The sequence below is a fragment of the Emys orbicularis genome, chromosome 3 (assembly GCF_028017835.1).
Source record: "Emys orbicularis isolate rEmyOrb1 chromosome 3, rEmyOrb1.hap1, whole genome shotgun sequence".
NCBI classification, from domain to species: Eukaryota; Metazoa; Chordata; order Testudines; family Emydidae; genus Emys; species Emys orbicularis.
The window spans coordinates 31,271,761-31,288,275 of NC_088685.1; the positions used below are offsets into that span (position 1 = coordinate 31,271,761).

Sequence of the window (16,515 nt, forward strand, 5' to 3'; positions counted from 1 at the left end):
TCCTGCTAAATGGAAGGGGGTTCTGGCTAGATGGGAAGATGGTTCATGGCACACATGGTGAGGAAAAGGTTGAGAACCACTGGTGGGTTTTTTTAACTAAACCTTATAGTATTTTTAACTGAAAACCAGTATCATTGCACTTGTAACTGATCTTTTTTAATAAGACACTTGCACATTTTGAGCATGTTGGCTGAGAAGTTGGGAGCACCACTCCCATTCCTAGTCACTGGAAATGTGACTTTAAGCATGGAAACACAGTTCCAAATTTGGTTTTAACAAATGAACACAATGCTCACAATAGCACAGATTCCAGCTGATCTATCCAAGGCAAAAACCAAGCTGTGTCTTTTAAATACAAGATAACCAGTCCTTTGAACAAGAGGCTGTAGATGCATTTAAGATGAGGATGGATGAATATCCTGGTTTTCAAAAGGTGGTAGTGGTTCCCTCCAGTACGTGAACTGACTGTAGGTATCAGAACAAGGGAAGTCTGAAGAATGGCTTCTTTTCAGCAAAGGAAACAGGTGATCAACCACCTCACAGAGTCTGACGTAACTGGGGGGAAAAATTACTGTTTAAATCATCTCAGATTCTTTCTTTATTTTGATTTAAAAATAAAGATGCCCAGCCAAGGCTCTAGGCACCCTATTGCACATTACCAATACAATTTAAAGCTCATCTGCATGAAATGATCAGTCCAACCAGCCGGCTTCCACCCCTTCATCGGCATTCATTTTGAGCAGTGATGTTCAAAGGGTTGTGTTGGAAAGCAGAGTTTACCACCGTTAATTTTGGGAATGGTTAGGCGGTGAACCCCACATAGAAGAATTATTTATTAAAAAAACAACCATTAAGGCCCAGATTTTCAAAAGTGACTAGTAATTTGGGGTTTCTTCTTTTCTGGGTCCCCAACTTGAGACATCCTAAAGAGGCTTCATTTTTTCAAAAGAGCTGAGTACTCACTCTCTGACAGTCTGGCTCCTTTCAGGTGTCTCAAGTGGAGAACCCAGGACTGCAGGCACCCAAAATCATTAGTCACTGTTGAAAATTTGGACTAAAATGTTTATGAGGTTTCAGTACCTCAAACCATATTCTTTCCACCTGGCTGACTCACTGCAGCGTCCTGACATTTATCGTACCATCATGTTGTAACAATCCCTCTACTGTTCCAGGACTGCTCACAAGCAGTGACTGTAGCATGATAACTATACACACTATTTCTTTTATTTCCCCCTCTACCTGTGACTCTATAAAATGATTTTTTAAAATGTCTTTGTTACCTGCTGCAAACCATTCTGTGTACCTCTCAGGTATATAGGAGTACTAACCCTCACTCACACTAGTGAGCAGTTACTCACACAAGTAGTGTTACTGAGTCAATGGGAATGCTCTTGTGAATAACTGTCCACCAGTACGAATACAAGGTTCACATTCTGGCTCATTGACACTAAGAGAATTAAAGGGACACACACAAATTTAAATCTACATTTGTCTGATTTTTTCCTATCCACTATTGTTACCCGTTTACCCTTAGGGTCCTATAACTTAAAGAGAAAAATATAGTTATTTATATTTTTTCAGGGCCTGATTGTAGAACCCTGCCCATGTGAGTAGTTCTGTTGACTGTAATGGGACGTGTAGTGCATGCAAATGCTTCCAAAATCAAGCGTTCAGTTTGTTTAAACTCTGGAAAATTCCCATTAACTTCCATTGGACAGGAATTTGTGTATAGCCACTTTTAGCAGTGCCCACTATATAGTTAGTTTCAGCTTTTGTTGCCTAAGTCTTTCACATAGAAACCCTGAAACTTTAAAAATAACAGGAGTACTTGTGGCACCTTAGAGACTAACAAATTTATTAGAGCATAAGCTTTCGTGGGCTACAACCCACTTCTTCGGATGCATATAGAGTGAAACATATATTGAGGAGATATATATACACACATACAGAGAGCATGAACAGGTGGGAGTTGTCTTAAGACATGCTCTCTGTATGTGTGTATATATATCTCCTCAATATATGTTTCACTCTATATGCATCCGAAGAAGTGGGTTGTAGCCCACGAAAGCTTATGCTCTAATAAATTTGTTAGTCTCTAAGGTGCCACAAGTACTCCTGTTATTTTTGAGGATACAGACTAACACGGCTGCTACTCTGAAACCTGAAACTTTAAAGAAAGAATTATTTAAAGATCACAAAAAATGGTGGAGGGAAACTACATTTAACTTATTTTTTAAACTGACTGCATTAGAAGTGGACAGCATCCCTGTAAGTGAATAAAATAAACCTTTTTTTTTAAATTGCTGGCTCAGTGAGTATCTTTCTTGTTAGTTCAAATAATGGCAAGTGGAGACTTGGTATCAAAGTAATCAAATGTTATATCAATCCATATATTTCATTTTAAACAGTTAGAGGAAACCTTTGCTAAAACAGAGCCAAATAAATCCTTGGTGTAACTCTCATCGTCAACTGGGTGATGAATTTGGCCCATGAAGTATTCAGGACAAATTACTACTTACGATGAGATGTTGGTTTTTGCATGTTCTTGTATAAGTTCTCCTTTGGGATTAACTGTGAATATTCTGTTTAAAGAGACCCCCACTTGCTTGTAGGAATAAACATCCTGGCAAAGAAAGAAAAAACTTAACTTAAAAAAAATTAAACCATACTTCTGCCTTTGCACAATACATTTTATTCTTTATAGAATGTATAGAATATAGATATAGAATATATAGCGCAGAAGAATATATAAAGAATACTGAAGTGCAAAGTATTGGCACTGAATATACATGTGTTATCCTGCATCTGAAGCTCTCATAGCACGTTACTAACATTAACTAAGCCTAACAAAATCCATAGGAACTAAGGGCTTGTCTACATGGTGCATTAGTGTGCACCAGAGAAGTGTAAATTCTTGTCTTCACCAGCATGTCACACATTTAGTGGCCCATGTGGACCCTGCTGGCATGTACTAAAAGTTCCCTAGAGCATATTAACATAGTGCTGTTTGTAACATGGGTTCCGTTAATGTGCACTAGGGCACTTTTGGTGTATGGCAACAAGATCCAGATGGGCCAGTTAGCATGCTACACATTAGTGCAGATTAGAATTTACTCCCCACTGGTGCGCGCTAACGCACTGTGTAGACAAGCCCCAAATTATCATACTATTAGAGGAGATTAAACAGACACAGGGGTACAATTTTCAGAAGTGGCTAAGTAACTTTGGAGTCTAAGTCCCGCTGACTTTCACTTGCCAAATTTTGCCTCGGTTTATACTACAGTAACCACATGTTGCTCACTGTGGTTATGCTGTGTGAATGAGAGCGGAATTTGGACACACATTTCTAACAACCCCAAAGCAAGGCACTGTTTTCAGTGTTTTCAAACAACTTTATAGATTTTAAATACAGTTAGGCAGTCAACCACCTGGGATTGCTGGGACTGCTAACTTATGCAAATACATGTATCTCTACTGCTACCTTACCCTCCATGTTTGTCTCTTTATTCACCTATTGCATATCATCTACATCCTAAACTGTGAAATCGATGAGGGAGAGACTGACTTTACATTATTCATTTTTACAGGGCCTAATAAAATGTGGCCTTAATTCCTATTTGAAGTCTTGAGACATTACCACAAAAGAAATACTGAATAACAACAACAGCACTTTTGCACTTCATAGTCAAAAATAATCACAGCTATTACTTACGGCAGGTCTGTTTCCAAAGGCAGCATAAAAGGGTTCTGTGTTCGGATGAAACAAATGTTTGATGTCTGTCAGACACTGAACTTTAAATTTTTCTGGCTTCTTTTCTATCACTTCCCTAAAATAAAAAAGGAGGTATTTCATAAGTACATCCACTGTTTTATTTTATGTAATACATTTTATCGAATCAGATTCTAGCATCAAAAACCTCCATGCAACTTCATTTAGAAGCCAGGGCTCCTATTAAATGTAAATGTTTGCACAGATAAAGTTCAAAGTAAAAACAAGCCTCCTAAAGGGAGCTTTTATTAAAAACTGTGTGGTAAAGATGTAGCTACTAAACAAGGGTAATGAATTATAGACAGCAGTTTCTAAATAAAGATGTATGGTAAATGTAATGTAATGATATAAACTGCCTTACTGAAAACTGCAGAATGGGTCAATAGATTATAATGGCCTTCCCTTTGTATAGCTTCTCTATGCTCTCTCTCTGGGATTTCAATTTCACCATGTACCAGATCCAAAGGACTACCGTCAATTAAGCTGCTTCTACTGGTGAGGTCATCCATCAATGACAATTAAAGGTAAGTAAAGACAAAGGCATCTTCTAATTCTCTTTAGTGCTTCATTACAGAATAATGAATAGAGGAGCCAGTTCATCTCTGGGCTGCAGCCCTTTCACAACTGCCTCTCTTGCCAAAATGGGACCAAACAGGTGACAGAGTTGTCCCCATGACAGAGAGAGAATCCTGCACGGTGCAGAGTTGGTGTAGCTGGCCCTGCACCATTCCCCATAGCAGACCCAGCCCAGGAGCACACATATGGAATGCTGTCAGGGAAACTCTGAGAATAATTTAAAGTGGTCACATAAGAGGTGAATTTTGTATTGGGTACAAGCTACTACCTAATGATACCTGTGAAAGGCTGAGAACAAGCTGCTTGGACTTAACAACACAGGTCCTTGAGGTAGCACTGTTCCTCGTTCGTTGACCCAGTGCAAATATCCTCTGGTCATGTCTGCCATTCCTATAGCACGTGCCGAGCAATACAGAAATTTGTACCCGTTTCTATTACACAAACAAACCAGGAAGAAATTACTTTAATGATAAAGTGGACATTTTCACAATTGTGATATTTTATTAGGCCATAAGCCATGACTATTAGAGATTCAGATCTTTAACCTCTTTACCCCACAAGAACTCACAAATTATTACTAAGGAGTAAAAACATTACCAGCCAGACAGCAAAAATCTGCATAGCTCCAATAAATTCACTGATTTATACCAGTAGAGTAAAATCTATATCAGAGATTTGTATGGCCCCCATGTAAAATCTGGTTGTGTGTATTTGCATCACACCCCTCATCATTTACTGAAATTAGTCCTCTTAAAAAGGGATATTATGCATCCAGCAACAATGTTGGATCAACCTTATTTTAAATGTAACCCACCTGTGGGGCTTTGTGATAGCAAAGGGTTGGTTTTGTATGCCCGATCTCCTTCAAATATGTGTGAGTTTGGAGATAATTTCAGGTTTGGTACTGAAATAGAGGTTTTATCAGAAGTCACAGGATATTCACAGACTACTATTTTCCAGATATCATCTTAGCAGGTTCTAGTGATCGTAAGGCCAGATTCTGATACCCTTAGTCTGGTTTAATAGCACATTACTCCACAAGCCCAGTAATAGGACTGTCCATGAAGTAAAGTACTATTAAATGTGAGTAAGGGCATTAAATTTCACCCTTAGACATTTATATAGGGCCAGTCTGTGATAGCTAGATGCTGTATAATTAATTTAGTAATTTAACAGGAAAACCCAAATTTATGGCCATTAAAGCCCTAATAGCTGCCTCCAGTGGTAGACTTAACAATGCTAATTTCTAAAATTAAAAAAAACATTTTCTTCAAAAACAATTATTTTCAAATACAAGTAAGAGTTTATTCATGGAACAAAACACCTTCTGCTATGTGAGCTTTCAGATTGTATTGGTCTTGCTCTGTGTGGCTCGAAAGCTTCTCTCTCTCACCAAGATTGTCCAATGAAAGGTATTGCCTCACCCACACTCTCTTTCTAAGTGACCTTGTATAGTCATTTATACCTATTTAAAGGAAGAGTCAGGCCCAGTGTGTCTGTCATATTTTAGATTACATCATCCATAATTTAGAATACATCACCCATGGAAAACAAAACTAACAAAGTTGAACACAACCCCTGCCCACGGAACAAATCAAATCAATCAAATGGACAACTGTGCCTTGAATCTGAGGATCGTCACACATTTAAGGGTCATCCGAACATGTATATAATAATAATAATGAAGAATGAAGAAACATAGCAATGCACATAACAAAAATGCCGCCACTAGTAAATGGGAAACAATCAAGTCACCCTTGTTTTTGTAAAAAATACGTTTAAGTCAACATGTGTGTGAATGTTAGCATTCTCCTTGGGAGAGATAGCTCAGTGGTTTGAGCATTGGCCTGCTAAACCCAGGATTGTGAGTTCAATCCTTGAGGGGGCCACTTAGGGATCTAGGGCAAAATCAGTACCTGGTCCTGCTAGTGAAGGCAGGGAGCTGGACTCGATGACCTTTCAAGGTCCCTTCCAGTTCTAGGATGTCTCCATTAATTTATTTTTTTATTTTATGATGAAATATCTCCTTCCATCCAATCCCACATCAAAGCATCCTTCTTGCTGTCCAGCACAAATTTAAGCTCTATGTGACATTCCTAAAACTGAATTCCTAATCTTTCCCCACCAAGTCCTTATCCCCATTCCCTGTTTTCTTTATCACCATGGACAAAGCCCACTATCCTCTCAGTCCCTAAGGCTTGGTGTCATCTTTGATTCTCATCTTTGTTGCACACATCCAGGCTGTCTAAATCTTGTCACTTCTTACAAGAGAACATCTCAAAGCTCCAGCCTTTTGTCTTTGCAGGCTGCCAAGCTCTTGTCAAGGCCCTTATCTTGCATTTTGACTACCATAATTTTCTCTGACACTGATGCCATCAACCTTCCCTCCTCCATCAGCTCTTTGCATCCCTCTACAGGTTCTCCCTTCATCACTGCATCAAGCACAAGCTTCTTGTCCTCACTTTTAAGGTCCTTCACCATTTAGCCTGATCCTACTTATCCTGTCCAATTTCCTGTTGTGAGTGTAATTTACCCATTTCTTATATTCACCATTCTTGTAAACAGTTGCTAGGACACCTGGAGCTGTGAACAGGCATCTGGTTTTGCATTTAAATTGAGAGAAATTAACACAAAGAGATTTGCTGAATACTTACTGGCTCACTTTATGGTACAACTTTGCAATCCCTTGGTGCGTCCAATCCTTGCCAAGAGTGGGCAAAATATGGCCTAAAGTATCCGACCTGAATAAAGATGGGGAAAAACAGAGAAAATGCACTGCAAGAAATAACTTCCAAAGAACAGGCAGAAGCAACTTTAAATGTTTTTTTAAGGAAAGGGTGGTACTGATACATGCCCTCCTAAGCATTCATTTGGCTAGCAGGGTGGGCTGATAGTCTTTTGGCTAATGCACTGGCCTGAGATTCAAGAGATCAGGGTTTCAGTTCAAGATATGGCACAGATCTTCTGTGTGACCTTGGCTAATAGCTTAATCCCTCTGGCCCAGACCATCAAAGGCATCTCGTGCCCATTGATTTCACTGGGAGTTAGGCACCTACATTCCCTTGAGGATCTGTGCCTCTGGGCCTAAGTTCACCATCTATAAAATGGGGGAAATAGCTTTATGGTTCCAGTGGCATTCCCCATTGTAAGTGTAATTAATTTAGTATTACTGTTTATGCTATGTAGCATACAGAAGCCCCAACCAAGACAGAGGGCTCCACTGTGAAAGGGATTGCACAGATACAATCAGACAGTCCCTGTCTTGACAAGCTCACAATCCAAAGAGAAAAGACAGAGTGTACCATGGTGATGGGATGGGAAACAGAGGCACAAAGCGGTGAAGTGACATAGTTTATACCCAATCAGCTCAGTGGCAGATATAGACCCCAGATCCCCTGACTCCTATTCTGGTGTCCTGTCCACTACATCACACTGCCTTGTCCCACTGGATTAGCTCTGGAATTTGTCATATCTCTAAAACCAGAATGAACATCCCTCCAGCCTGCCTCACAGATGTGACGCGACAATGAACTCATTAATGTGTGAGAGGTGCACAGATACTACTGTGATAAGCACCACAGAAAAGCCTGTAAGTAACAAACAGATCAACAGTATGGCACATACCAGCCTTTAACAATCCAGTCAATGTAATAGCAGCCCCCTACATTTCTTGCTTCATTGGAAAAGCAGGTTAAACATGAAAATTCAAAGCCTGAACACGATGGTCCCTTCCCACAACCCTACGTCAATAACGATTTTTTGAGCCTGAAAGAGATATTACCACGTAGGTAAAATCTTGCCCCATTTGTCAGCTTACCTTGTGATAGTTCCATCGATGTCAGAAATAATAACCTTGTCATCCCAATTCCATAAGTAGATGGTGCCTTCACAGCGGCACGTGCCTTGATATTGTGTCGTAACACTAAAGATCACATCATTAGGGCCATTCTTGAGCTTTAGACTTTTCTGTGAAACGTTATTAGCAAGATCAAACTGTGCAGGTGAAATGGGCGGAATAGTATAAACACAAATGGGAGGATGATAATTTCCTTAGGCATGTGTTAATCCCCTTCCTGTCATGGGACTATCTACTGAATAATGGAAGCAGAGTTTGGCTGCAAGGGCCATGCTGTGCCCTTGATTCATAAGCTGAATTAAAAGCAATAAGGAGTTCTGCCTTGCAATCAGTGGCACGGTATGGCCTGAAGTGTTCATGGCAGCAAAAAACAGATTTGGCTTCAAGCCCCTGCAAAACTACTGCGTCTGAAAAATAAGCCCCGCTGGCTTTGAATATCCCTACTCTCAATTTGTTACAGAATACGACCAATAAACCATATCTGTTTCTTAAGGCAAATTCTAGACCTGTTGCCAACTACAGGGAACATTCTCTCATTTAGCCACCTGGGAGTGGTGGGCTGCCTAATGTTGTATTCCACAAGTGTGTTTACTTCTGAAAATTAATTAGCTGCGTGTGTGGATGTGAGAAAATGCATTTTCCTAAATAGCCAAATTTTCCAAATCAAATATTAATGCCCTGGGCTTGAACAGCAACAGCTTTATTTATCAGCATTAATCACAACACCTCTGTGCAGAGGAACTGAAATTAATATGGTCCTGGTCACACTAAATTCATAAACAGCTCTTTTAGAAGCTGCTATCTTGTGTGTGTGCGCGCATGTGTGAGGGGGAGAGAGAGAAGAGAAATATACACACACGTGTGTGTATGCAAGTGCACACACACACACACACACACACACACACACACACACACACACACACACACACACACACACACAGCGCCTGGCCCCTTTAAGCCAGGTAAAAGAGCTGGAGCAGCATAAAGGAGCCTTAAACACTTCCTTTCCAGCTGGTGGAGGACTCTTCTTGTGCACGACAGCCATAAGGCTGTCCTCTGAGGACTCCCTTCAAAACTTGGCGTAGGAGGTATGCTGGGGACATGAGTGGAGTCAGATGGACGTATCGGGGAAAGGATCATAGCACACATCACTGTGGTGATTCCTGGCATTGCAGGCCATCAAACAGTTCAGGGAGGCTGCCCTAACTTAGACAGTCCCCCAGCACTGTCTACATTATTCCCAGGGCCTCTCTCCAGCCCCAAAGGCAGCCCAGATAGGGAGGGTACAAAGGTCCCTCAAAACCACTCACATCCACACCTGGGATGCCAGTTCTGTGCCACGCCTCCTAGAGGCACAGTACAGAATTTCATCCATGACACATAACATACACAGACTCCTGACAGGTGCAATGGGAACTGTTGGGTGCTAAGCACTTTCGAAAACCAGGTCCCTTACTTAGGTGTCTTAATGCAGACTTCAAAGTTTAACTGTAGGCTGCCATTTTGGAAGACCTCAGTCTCCTGATTTGTCAATACAACACCTTTTCCATTAAGCAAGAGATTTACTTCAAACATTAAGCTATTTTTTTAAATTTCATAAGGCCTAGTAGTCAGCACAAATACTAAGAGTTCATTAACCCTGTGCTAGCCTGAATAACTGCATTGTGCTAGAAATGATATTTCAGAAGGAATATGTAAAAATAACTCACAAGCTGGTCAGAAGTGAGTCGAAGGGTCTTTTTGTAACTGATTCCTGACAATAATGAGAGATGACTTGAGTTTGTTTGTAATGACCCAATGTTTGGTTTTGCAGCTCTCGGGTCTTCATCACTTGAAGAAGATTCATCCTTTAATCTGGAACATCACACACAGAGAAAATGATGCTATCATCTCTCAGTAAATGCATTTGGGTATCCATTAAAAATACATTAGCACTGACTCACTGAATAAGTCAATTGATTCTCTGCTTCTAAGTACTGTCTCTTGGGAGGTTATTTACAACATGACTTTAGAAATATATCAATGAAGTGCTGAATTCTCATTCACGCATGTCTTCCATTATTCATATTTGGGTTCTTCAAGTCATTCACTTGTCTATATGCTAGTATTGTCACTTTAAGTTAACGGACTGTAATTTAAGTCTAGGTTGACTCATTTAAAACTCAAACAATGTATAAAATTGCTAATGTGAGCAACTACAAAGGAGTTTCATTCTAAGGAAATAAAAGAGGAAAGAAAATAATGTATTTAATCTATGAAGAGTTCAGCAATTAGAGAATAAACCCAGAACATGACTAATGCAACTTTCTAATGGAAAATAACCTGCACCATACATTCTTTGTGAAAGCAGCAATTTTTGTCAATGGGATTATATTTTTACTGACAACTTTGGCAGGATTGCCCTACTCAAAACGTTAAAATGAAATGCCACCAACTTTTTGTTCCTGTGCAGGATATTAGTTTAAGTATACATCATTATAAAACTATTTTTCCTACCACAATTGTTTTTAAAAACCTGTCAAGGAAAATTTTTCACAGAAGAAAGAATTTTCATGGTAAACAGAACTGTCATATTAGGTGGTAGCTTCAAATATTCTTAACATACTGCCAATGTGATCTTTAATATATCACCGTTCACATTCTTTTCCATCACAGCTGGGTTCTGCATGTTGTTGGGAAGTCCTGACCCTGGTGTCATAAATACTGCCTGTTGAGATTGGCAGCATTTAAAGCTATAGCCTGCCTGACTCTGTGGTTGCTATATCTGGCCTAAAAACTGCTTGCTACTCAATATTCTGTTAACCATAGAATGGTTTTCAGCAACAAATCCTTCCTGATTGGTTTCTGAAGTCAGTTAAAACTCAAACACAAAACAGTAATTAAGGAGTGAAGTCTGATTGAAATTCCAATACTGTTTTAAGGCTGGGTCTTTAAACAAACAAGTAAGGGACAACAGAACCAAACATCACTGATGAGGAATGTGTCCTCTCAGATCCACTCATGGATCTTGTGGATTTGGGATAATGTATGTTATTGAGGCAGCAGTTTATGTGCCACACATTTAACCTGCCAGTATCTGGTCTCCAAAACAAAAGGTGGCTCCCAGTGCTTAATTTGTAATGAAAGAGGTGCTGGGGCTCAAGCAATTTTTTTACATTCATAACTGATGCAGCAAAGGTGCCGGGGCTGTGAACTGCCAAGCCTAGAGGTGCCGGGGCTCTGCCCTGGCAAGCCCTGGCACAAATTAAGCACTGGTGGCTCCTCATTCCAGCTAGTTCTCCTGGATTGCAACGTCAGCCTCCAAAAAGCCTCAAGTTAATTTAGCATGTGTAAGCTAGAACTGAATCTGGGTCTTACTGCCCTCTCTCCAGCTCTGGCAGATCTGAGTGAGGACAGCACGGAAGTGGGCACTGCTGTGTCCATGGTAAGCCACTCGGTTGCACCTCCATGGGATTTGGGCTGTCCAAAAAGGAGACCAGGCAGGAGACAGCTACTCTCTGCTACTTCATCCCCATGGGACTTCAGCAGGTAACTTAATGCTGGCCCAGCAGAATCCTCCCTAAGTGGAGATTCTGGGACCAGCAAGGGATACTACAAGAGCTGCCTAAATTAAGAGGATCTACTGACTTTGAAACCCCTTCTTCTGCTTCTCCTTGGAAGGTGTAATAGAAAGCTGTGGAGTTTCCTGTCCCCTTCATGGGAGAGATGGTATAAGAATCCCTCTGAAAGGAATGACTTATGCTCCTGAGCCTCCTCAGGTATATAGAAGCAAACAGGGAGATGTCAGACTGTGCAAGTTTTCATAAATTAAGGGATATTACAAGGATCTGGGACATTTTGACTTCAGTGAGGTGCAAAAAGCTTTGGAAGATCATCCGCCCGATTATTACTTATTTGTAGTGCTTCTAAACTTCCTGCATCTGGCTAGGATTGAAAACAGAAGGGCTAACAAATAAGGGGGAGAGAGAAAGAAAGAAAGAAAGAAAGAAAGAAAGAAAGAAAGAAAGAAAGAAAGAAAGAAAGAAAGAAAGAAAGAAAGAAAGAAAGAAAGAAAGAAAGAAAGAAAGAAAGAAAGAGTCATGGAGCTGCCAGAACAAGAAAGTCCAGTTCTACAGACTTAATAAATTTGGAAAAGGCTCATCAAAGTACTGCAGCCCCACAACCTTGCCCTGGATAGAATCCCCCCACACTTCATCTCCTTAGGCTTTATGGAGGTGAAGTGGATTTTACCATGGGTGAATTTCACCAATATTAAGGGATCAAATATAGAGATAGGATAGCATAACAGATTACAAATCTCAACCAGATTTCGTTACTTCCCCTCTCTGCCATTCAAAGACTTGACGTATCCTGCTTTCATTTTTAAATGGTCCAGAGTTACTTTGGCTACAGTCCTCTTTTTGCGCACCTGTCTGCAATGCTCATTTGTGATGACTCCTCTTCTGTAGTAAGCACATTCCCACTCAAATCTTGCATTGGCTTGGTTTCCTAAAACACAGATATGAGAAGTTGTGAATTCCATAGTAGACAGAGAGAGGAAATATTTAAAGAAAATAATCTTATTGGCCCAATCCTGCTTGCTTCACTCATGCAGGTACTCCTATTGCTTTCACCAAGACTATAAATGTGAGAAAGGCAAGCAGGACTTGGTTCTGTGCATGTATAGGATAAAAAAAATCAAGGGTTTACTGTAGGAAAATTTTTACACAGAGCACTAGAATACTCGCAAGTATAAACCACAGTAGAAACTGAAATTTGGTTTTCTTTGGCAGATACAGAGAGAGAGCTGATTTCAAATGACAACAATTGGTGGAAATTGTGGGACCAATCCTGTAGACACTCACTGCATAGAAACTCCATTAACCATTAATAAAACCTACTAATCAAGCCTACCTTGGGCAGACTTAGCTCTGACAATTTCATCTCAAATAATGAAAGTTACATGAGGCTATCATGAAACAAATGGACAGCATTAACTAAAGCCTTTTCTATCTAATTGTAGCTGTCGCAGCTCAGTTTACAAGGGAACATTTCCAAGAAGGCAGTCATTCTTAGAATTCAATAAGTTGCAGAAAAATATGGCAAGAAAAACGAATTATATGAAGCCCATAACTAAAGTTCACAAGAATGACTATTCTATGTAAACTTCGAAAACTCTCAAGTATCAGATATTTCAACTTTTTAAAAATTAAATGAAGATAGATTTTTATTAGCAGTTTTAGAGATTAAATATGGCTAACGGGTTATTATAACAGTGGTTATTATAGCACTTACACAGTGCTTAAATGTCCATAAACAGCTTTGAAGATGTAATTAAAGCACCCAATCCCCAGAGATTGTTGGAAAATGGGCTGGCAGGGGGGTTAACAAAAAGTGATGAAACACATTTCTTTCATTTTTTTCATCCAAATTTAGCATTTGTTATAATTTTCCAACCAGCTCTAGTAATAAATATCATTATCCTTCAAATCTGGATGCAGAACTGTAGAAAGGGTGAGTAACTTGCCCAATAACATACATTAAGTTAGTCGCACAGCCAGGATAAGAACTCAGCACTTCTTGGTTCCCATGTCCCTGACTAATCTATTAGATTATGCTGCCAAAGGTAGATGCAGTGAATACAAATGTGGAAGTGAAATAGACAAATGTTTAGCTAAGGGCCTTATCCACTGAAGTCAATAGGAGTCTTTCCATTGACTTATGGGCTTTGGATCAGGCCCTAAATGCCTTTCTTGTGCGTGTCCTAAATCAAACTGGGTATTGTACTGTCTGTAGAAGCACAACCTCTGGAGGATGCATATGTAAGATACATGAGATTCAAACCTCAAAACTAACTCCATCTGCTTTTTAAACTTACCTCTTTGATAGTGCTATTCCTCCCTCGCCATGAAAACCACCATCTTCCGCCTTTCTTGGGCATCTTATCCCTCATAATTGATTCCACAGTGGCCTGTGATAAATGGATGGTAACATAAATAATGGAACAAAAGAAAGGGACAACCTGACACATGCAAACAAAGGAAAATGATGAACACAATTTCAACCAAGGATAAACAGAAGAAAAGGAAACATACTGTCGGTTTATAAATTTTATAAAAGAAAAACCTAATGGCATCCAGAACTGCACTGAAGTAACTGAAGCATGAATACTTGAGGAGTTTTTAAAGGAAAAAGAAAAGGAGATCAAACCAAAAAAGAAAAAGAAAGCATAAAATGGCATTAGTATAATGTCTAGCATGGGTAAATAATAGTCTGATCTGAGGTTGTTTAGTGAAAATTGTAAGTTACAAAACATATAAAAAAAACAGGTGACCAGTTTTTTGGAAGAGGTCTCAGGTACGAAGGCTACAAACTAAAAGGCAAGATGGTGGGTTACTCTCTCTAAAAGAAAACTAACATTTGTATTTATCATTAATTTGTGGGGAGAAGTGGTGTTACTATTTTTTATATTAATTTAGTGATGACATGTGTTGGATTGACAAGGACTAGACTCTGAAGTTATTTATCCAGAGATACGGTGTGGAAAGCAACAGTGCATACTTCCTTTCAATAACTCAACACCCAACATGTCTGATCCATGACATGGAGTGATCATTTCCAAGGGTGAAAGGATTTAGTTTTCACATCCATGAGCCCTTGGCCTCTCTACTAAAACTACAAGGGTGTCAGCGGTGTTTTGCAACCTGCCTATAGGACTATTCAGGGAGAAGGACATTTTAATAGAAATATAAGATGGCCTCTCCTCATGTAAGGAGCTTTCCACTGTAAGCCTGATTTTGCCCCTCCTCTCCAAAGATCAGTGTAAAATTGTGTAGGTGATAAGGGATCTTGTAAGACAAACCACAATCAAATCTAAGTTCTATTAATGGTTAGGAAGATGAGAAGCAGAGTTCAGCTACAGTGTCCATCTCTCTCTCTAACTATATTAGGTTTTTCGAAGGCTCCCCTTTACTGTTGCATTTAAAATGCATAAGAACGTAAGAACGGCCATACTGGGTAGACCAAAGTTCCATCTAGCCGAGCATCCTTTCTTCCAACAGTGGTAAGGTGCCCCAAAGGGAATGAACAGAACAGGTAATCATCAAGTGATCCATCCCCTGTCGCCCATTCCCAGCCTCTGGCAAAGAGAGGTTAGGGACACCATCCCTGCCCATCCTGGCTAATAGCCATTGAGGGACCTATCCTCCATGAATTTATCTAGTTCTTTTTTGAACCCTGTTATAGTCTTGGCCTCCACAACATCCTCTGGCAAGGAGTTCCACAGGTTGACTGTGTGCTGTGTGAAGAAGAACTTCCTTTTATTTGTTTTAAACCTGCTGCCTATTAATTTCATTTGGTGACCCCTAGTTCTTGTGTTACGAGAAGTAAATAACACATCCTTATTTACTTTCTCCATACCAGTCATGACTTTATATACCTCTATCATATCCCCCCTTAGTCGTCTCTTTTCCAAGCTGAAATGTCCCAGTCTTTTTAATCGCTCCTCATATGGAAGTCATTCCATAGCCCTAATCGTTTTTGTTGCCCTTTTCTGAACCTTTTCCAAATCCAATATATCTTTTTTGAGATGGGGCGACCACATCTGCACGCAGTATTCAAGAAAGATAGTGAGATAAATGTCAGAAAGATAAAACTGAGCAAATAAGCTTTGGGGCTTCTTTAAAAGAAATGCAAAAAAGCAGAGGAACAGCTTGAGTCAAAATCTGAATTGTTGAGAGTAATGGCTCCAATTCAGCAAGATACTTACACAGGCGCCTAACTTGGAGCATGTGTCTGGTTCCACTGAATTCAACAGCACTACTGAGAAGCTTAAAGTTAGGCATGTGCTTAAGCACTTTGCTGAATGGGGGCCAATATCAACTATGCCTTTGCAAAAGCTCCAAGTTCACATTCACTTCATGCAATCCCTTCTGACAAAATATAAAATCCTTTAACATTTCAATGACTTAGTTCTGTTGTTGGAACAAGTCAAAGCTCTACCAATATGTATGAAAATAAGTAAGATCAGTTGGAAGATCAGTAATAGAAAGCAGGATGGTAATATTTTCAGGGTTATAGTTCACCCAAGTAAATCTTTCCAATCTAATGTATTGCTCAGTACCTGTTGCCTCATTTGATTAGCCTGGTTCATTCTAGAAAGTTTCCAACATTTGGAATGTAAATACTGGTTTTAAAAAACAAACGTAGTGAATTTAGTGCTCGTGAATTATATTTTTATTGATAACCCAGGAAAATAAGGGTGAAATTAACTTCAGTGGGGTCAGGATTTCATCCTGAATCTTCTAATGTATCTACCAAAACATAGATCTTAGCA

The 16,515-nt window shown here is 39.7% G+C and overlaps 1 protein-coding gene across 2 annotated transcripts in view; it reads right to left on the bottom strand.

The window, feature by feature from the left end:
* Window positions 1–395: 395 nt before the first annotated feature.
* The window catches only part of LPIN1 (lipin 1), a 40,543-nt gene continuing 24,423 nt past the window's right edge, over window positions 396–16,515 (bottom strand). For both annotated transcript variants that reach the window (XM_065400976.1, XM_065400975.1), the window contains 9 exons: window positions 14,059–14,151; window positions 12,610–12,689; window positions 9,911–10,055; window positions 8,163–8,311; window positions 7,000–7,086; window positions 4,624–4,776; window positions 3,713–3,827; window positions 2,520–2,623; window positions 396–555 (listed from right to left, as the gene is read on the bottom strand). In XM_065400976.1, the coding sequence (XP_065257048.1) occupies window positions 396–555; window positions 2,520–2,623; window positions 3,713–3,827; window positions 4,624–4,776; window positions 7,000–7,086; window positions 8,163–8,311; window positions 9,911–10,055; window positions 12,610–12,689; window positions 14,059–14,151 (1,086 nt within the window). The remainder of the gene's footprint in view (window positions 556–2,519; window positions 2,624–3,712; window positions 3,828–4,623; window positions 4,777–6,999; window positions 7,087–8,162; window positions 8,312–9,910; window positions 10,056–12,609; window positions 12,690–14,058; window positions 14,152–16,515) is intronic.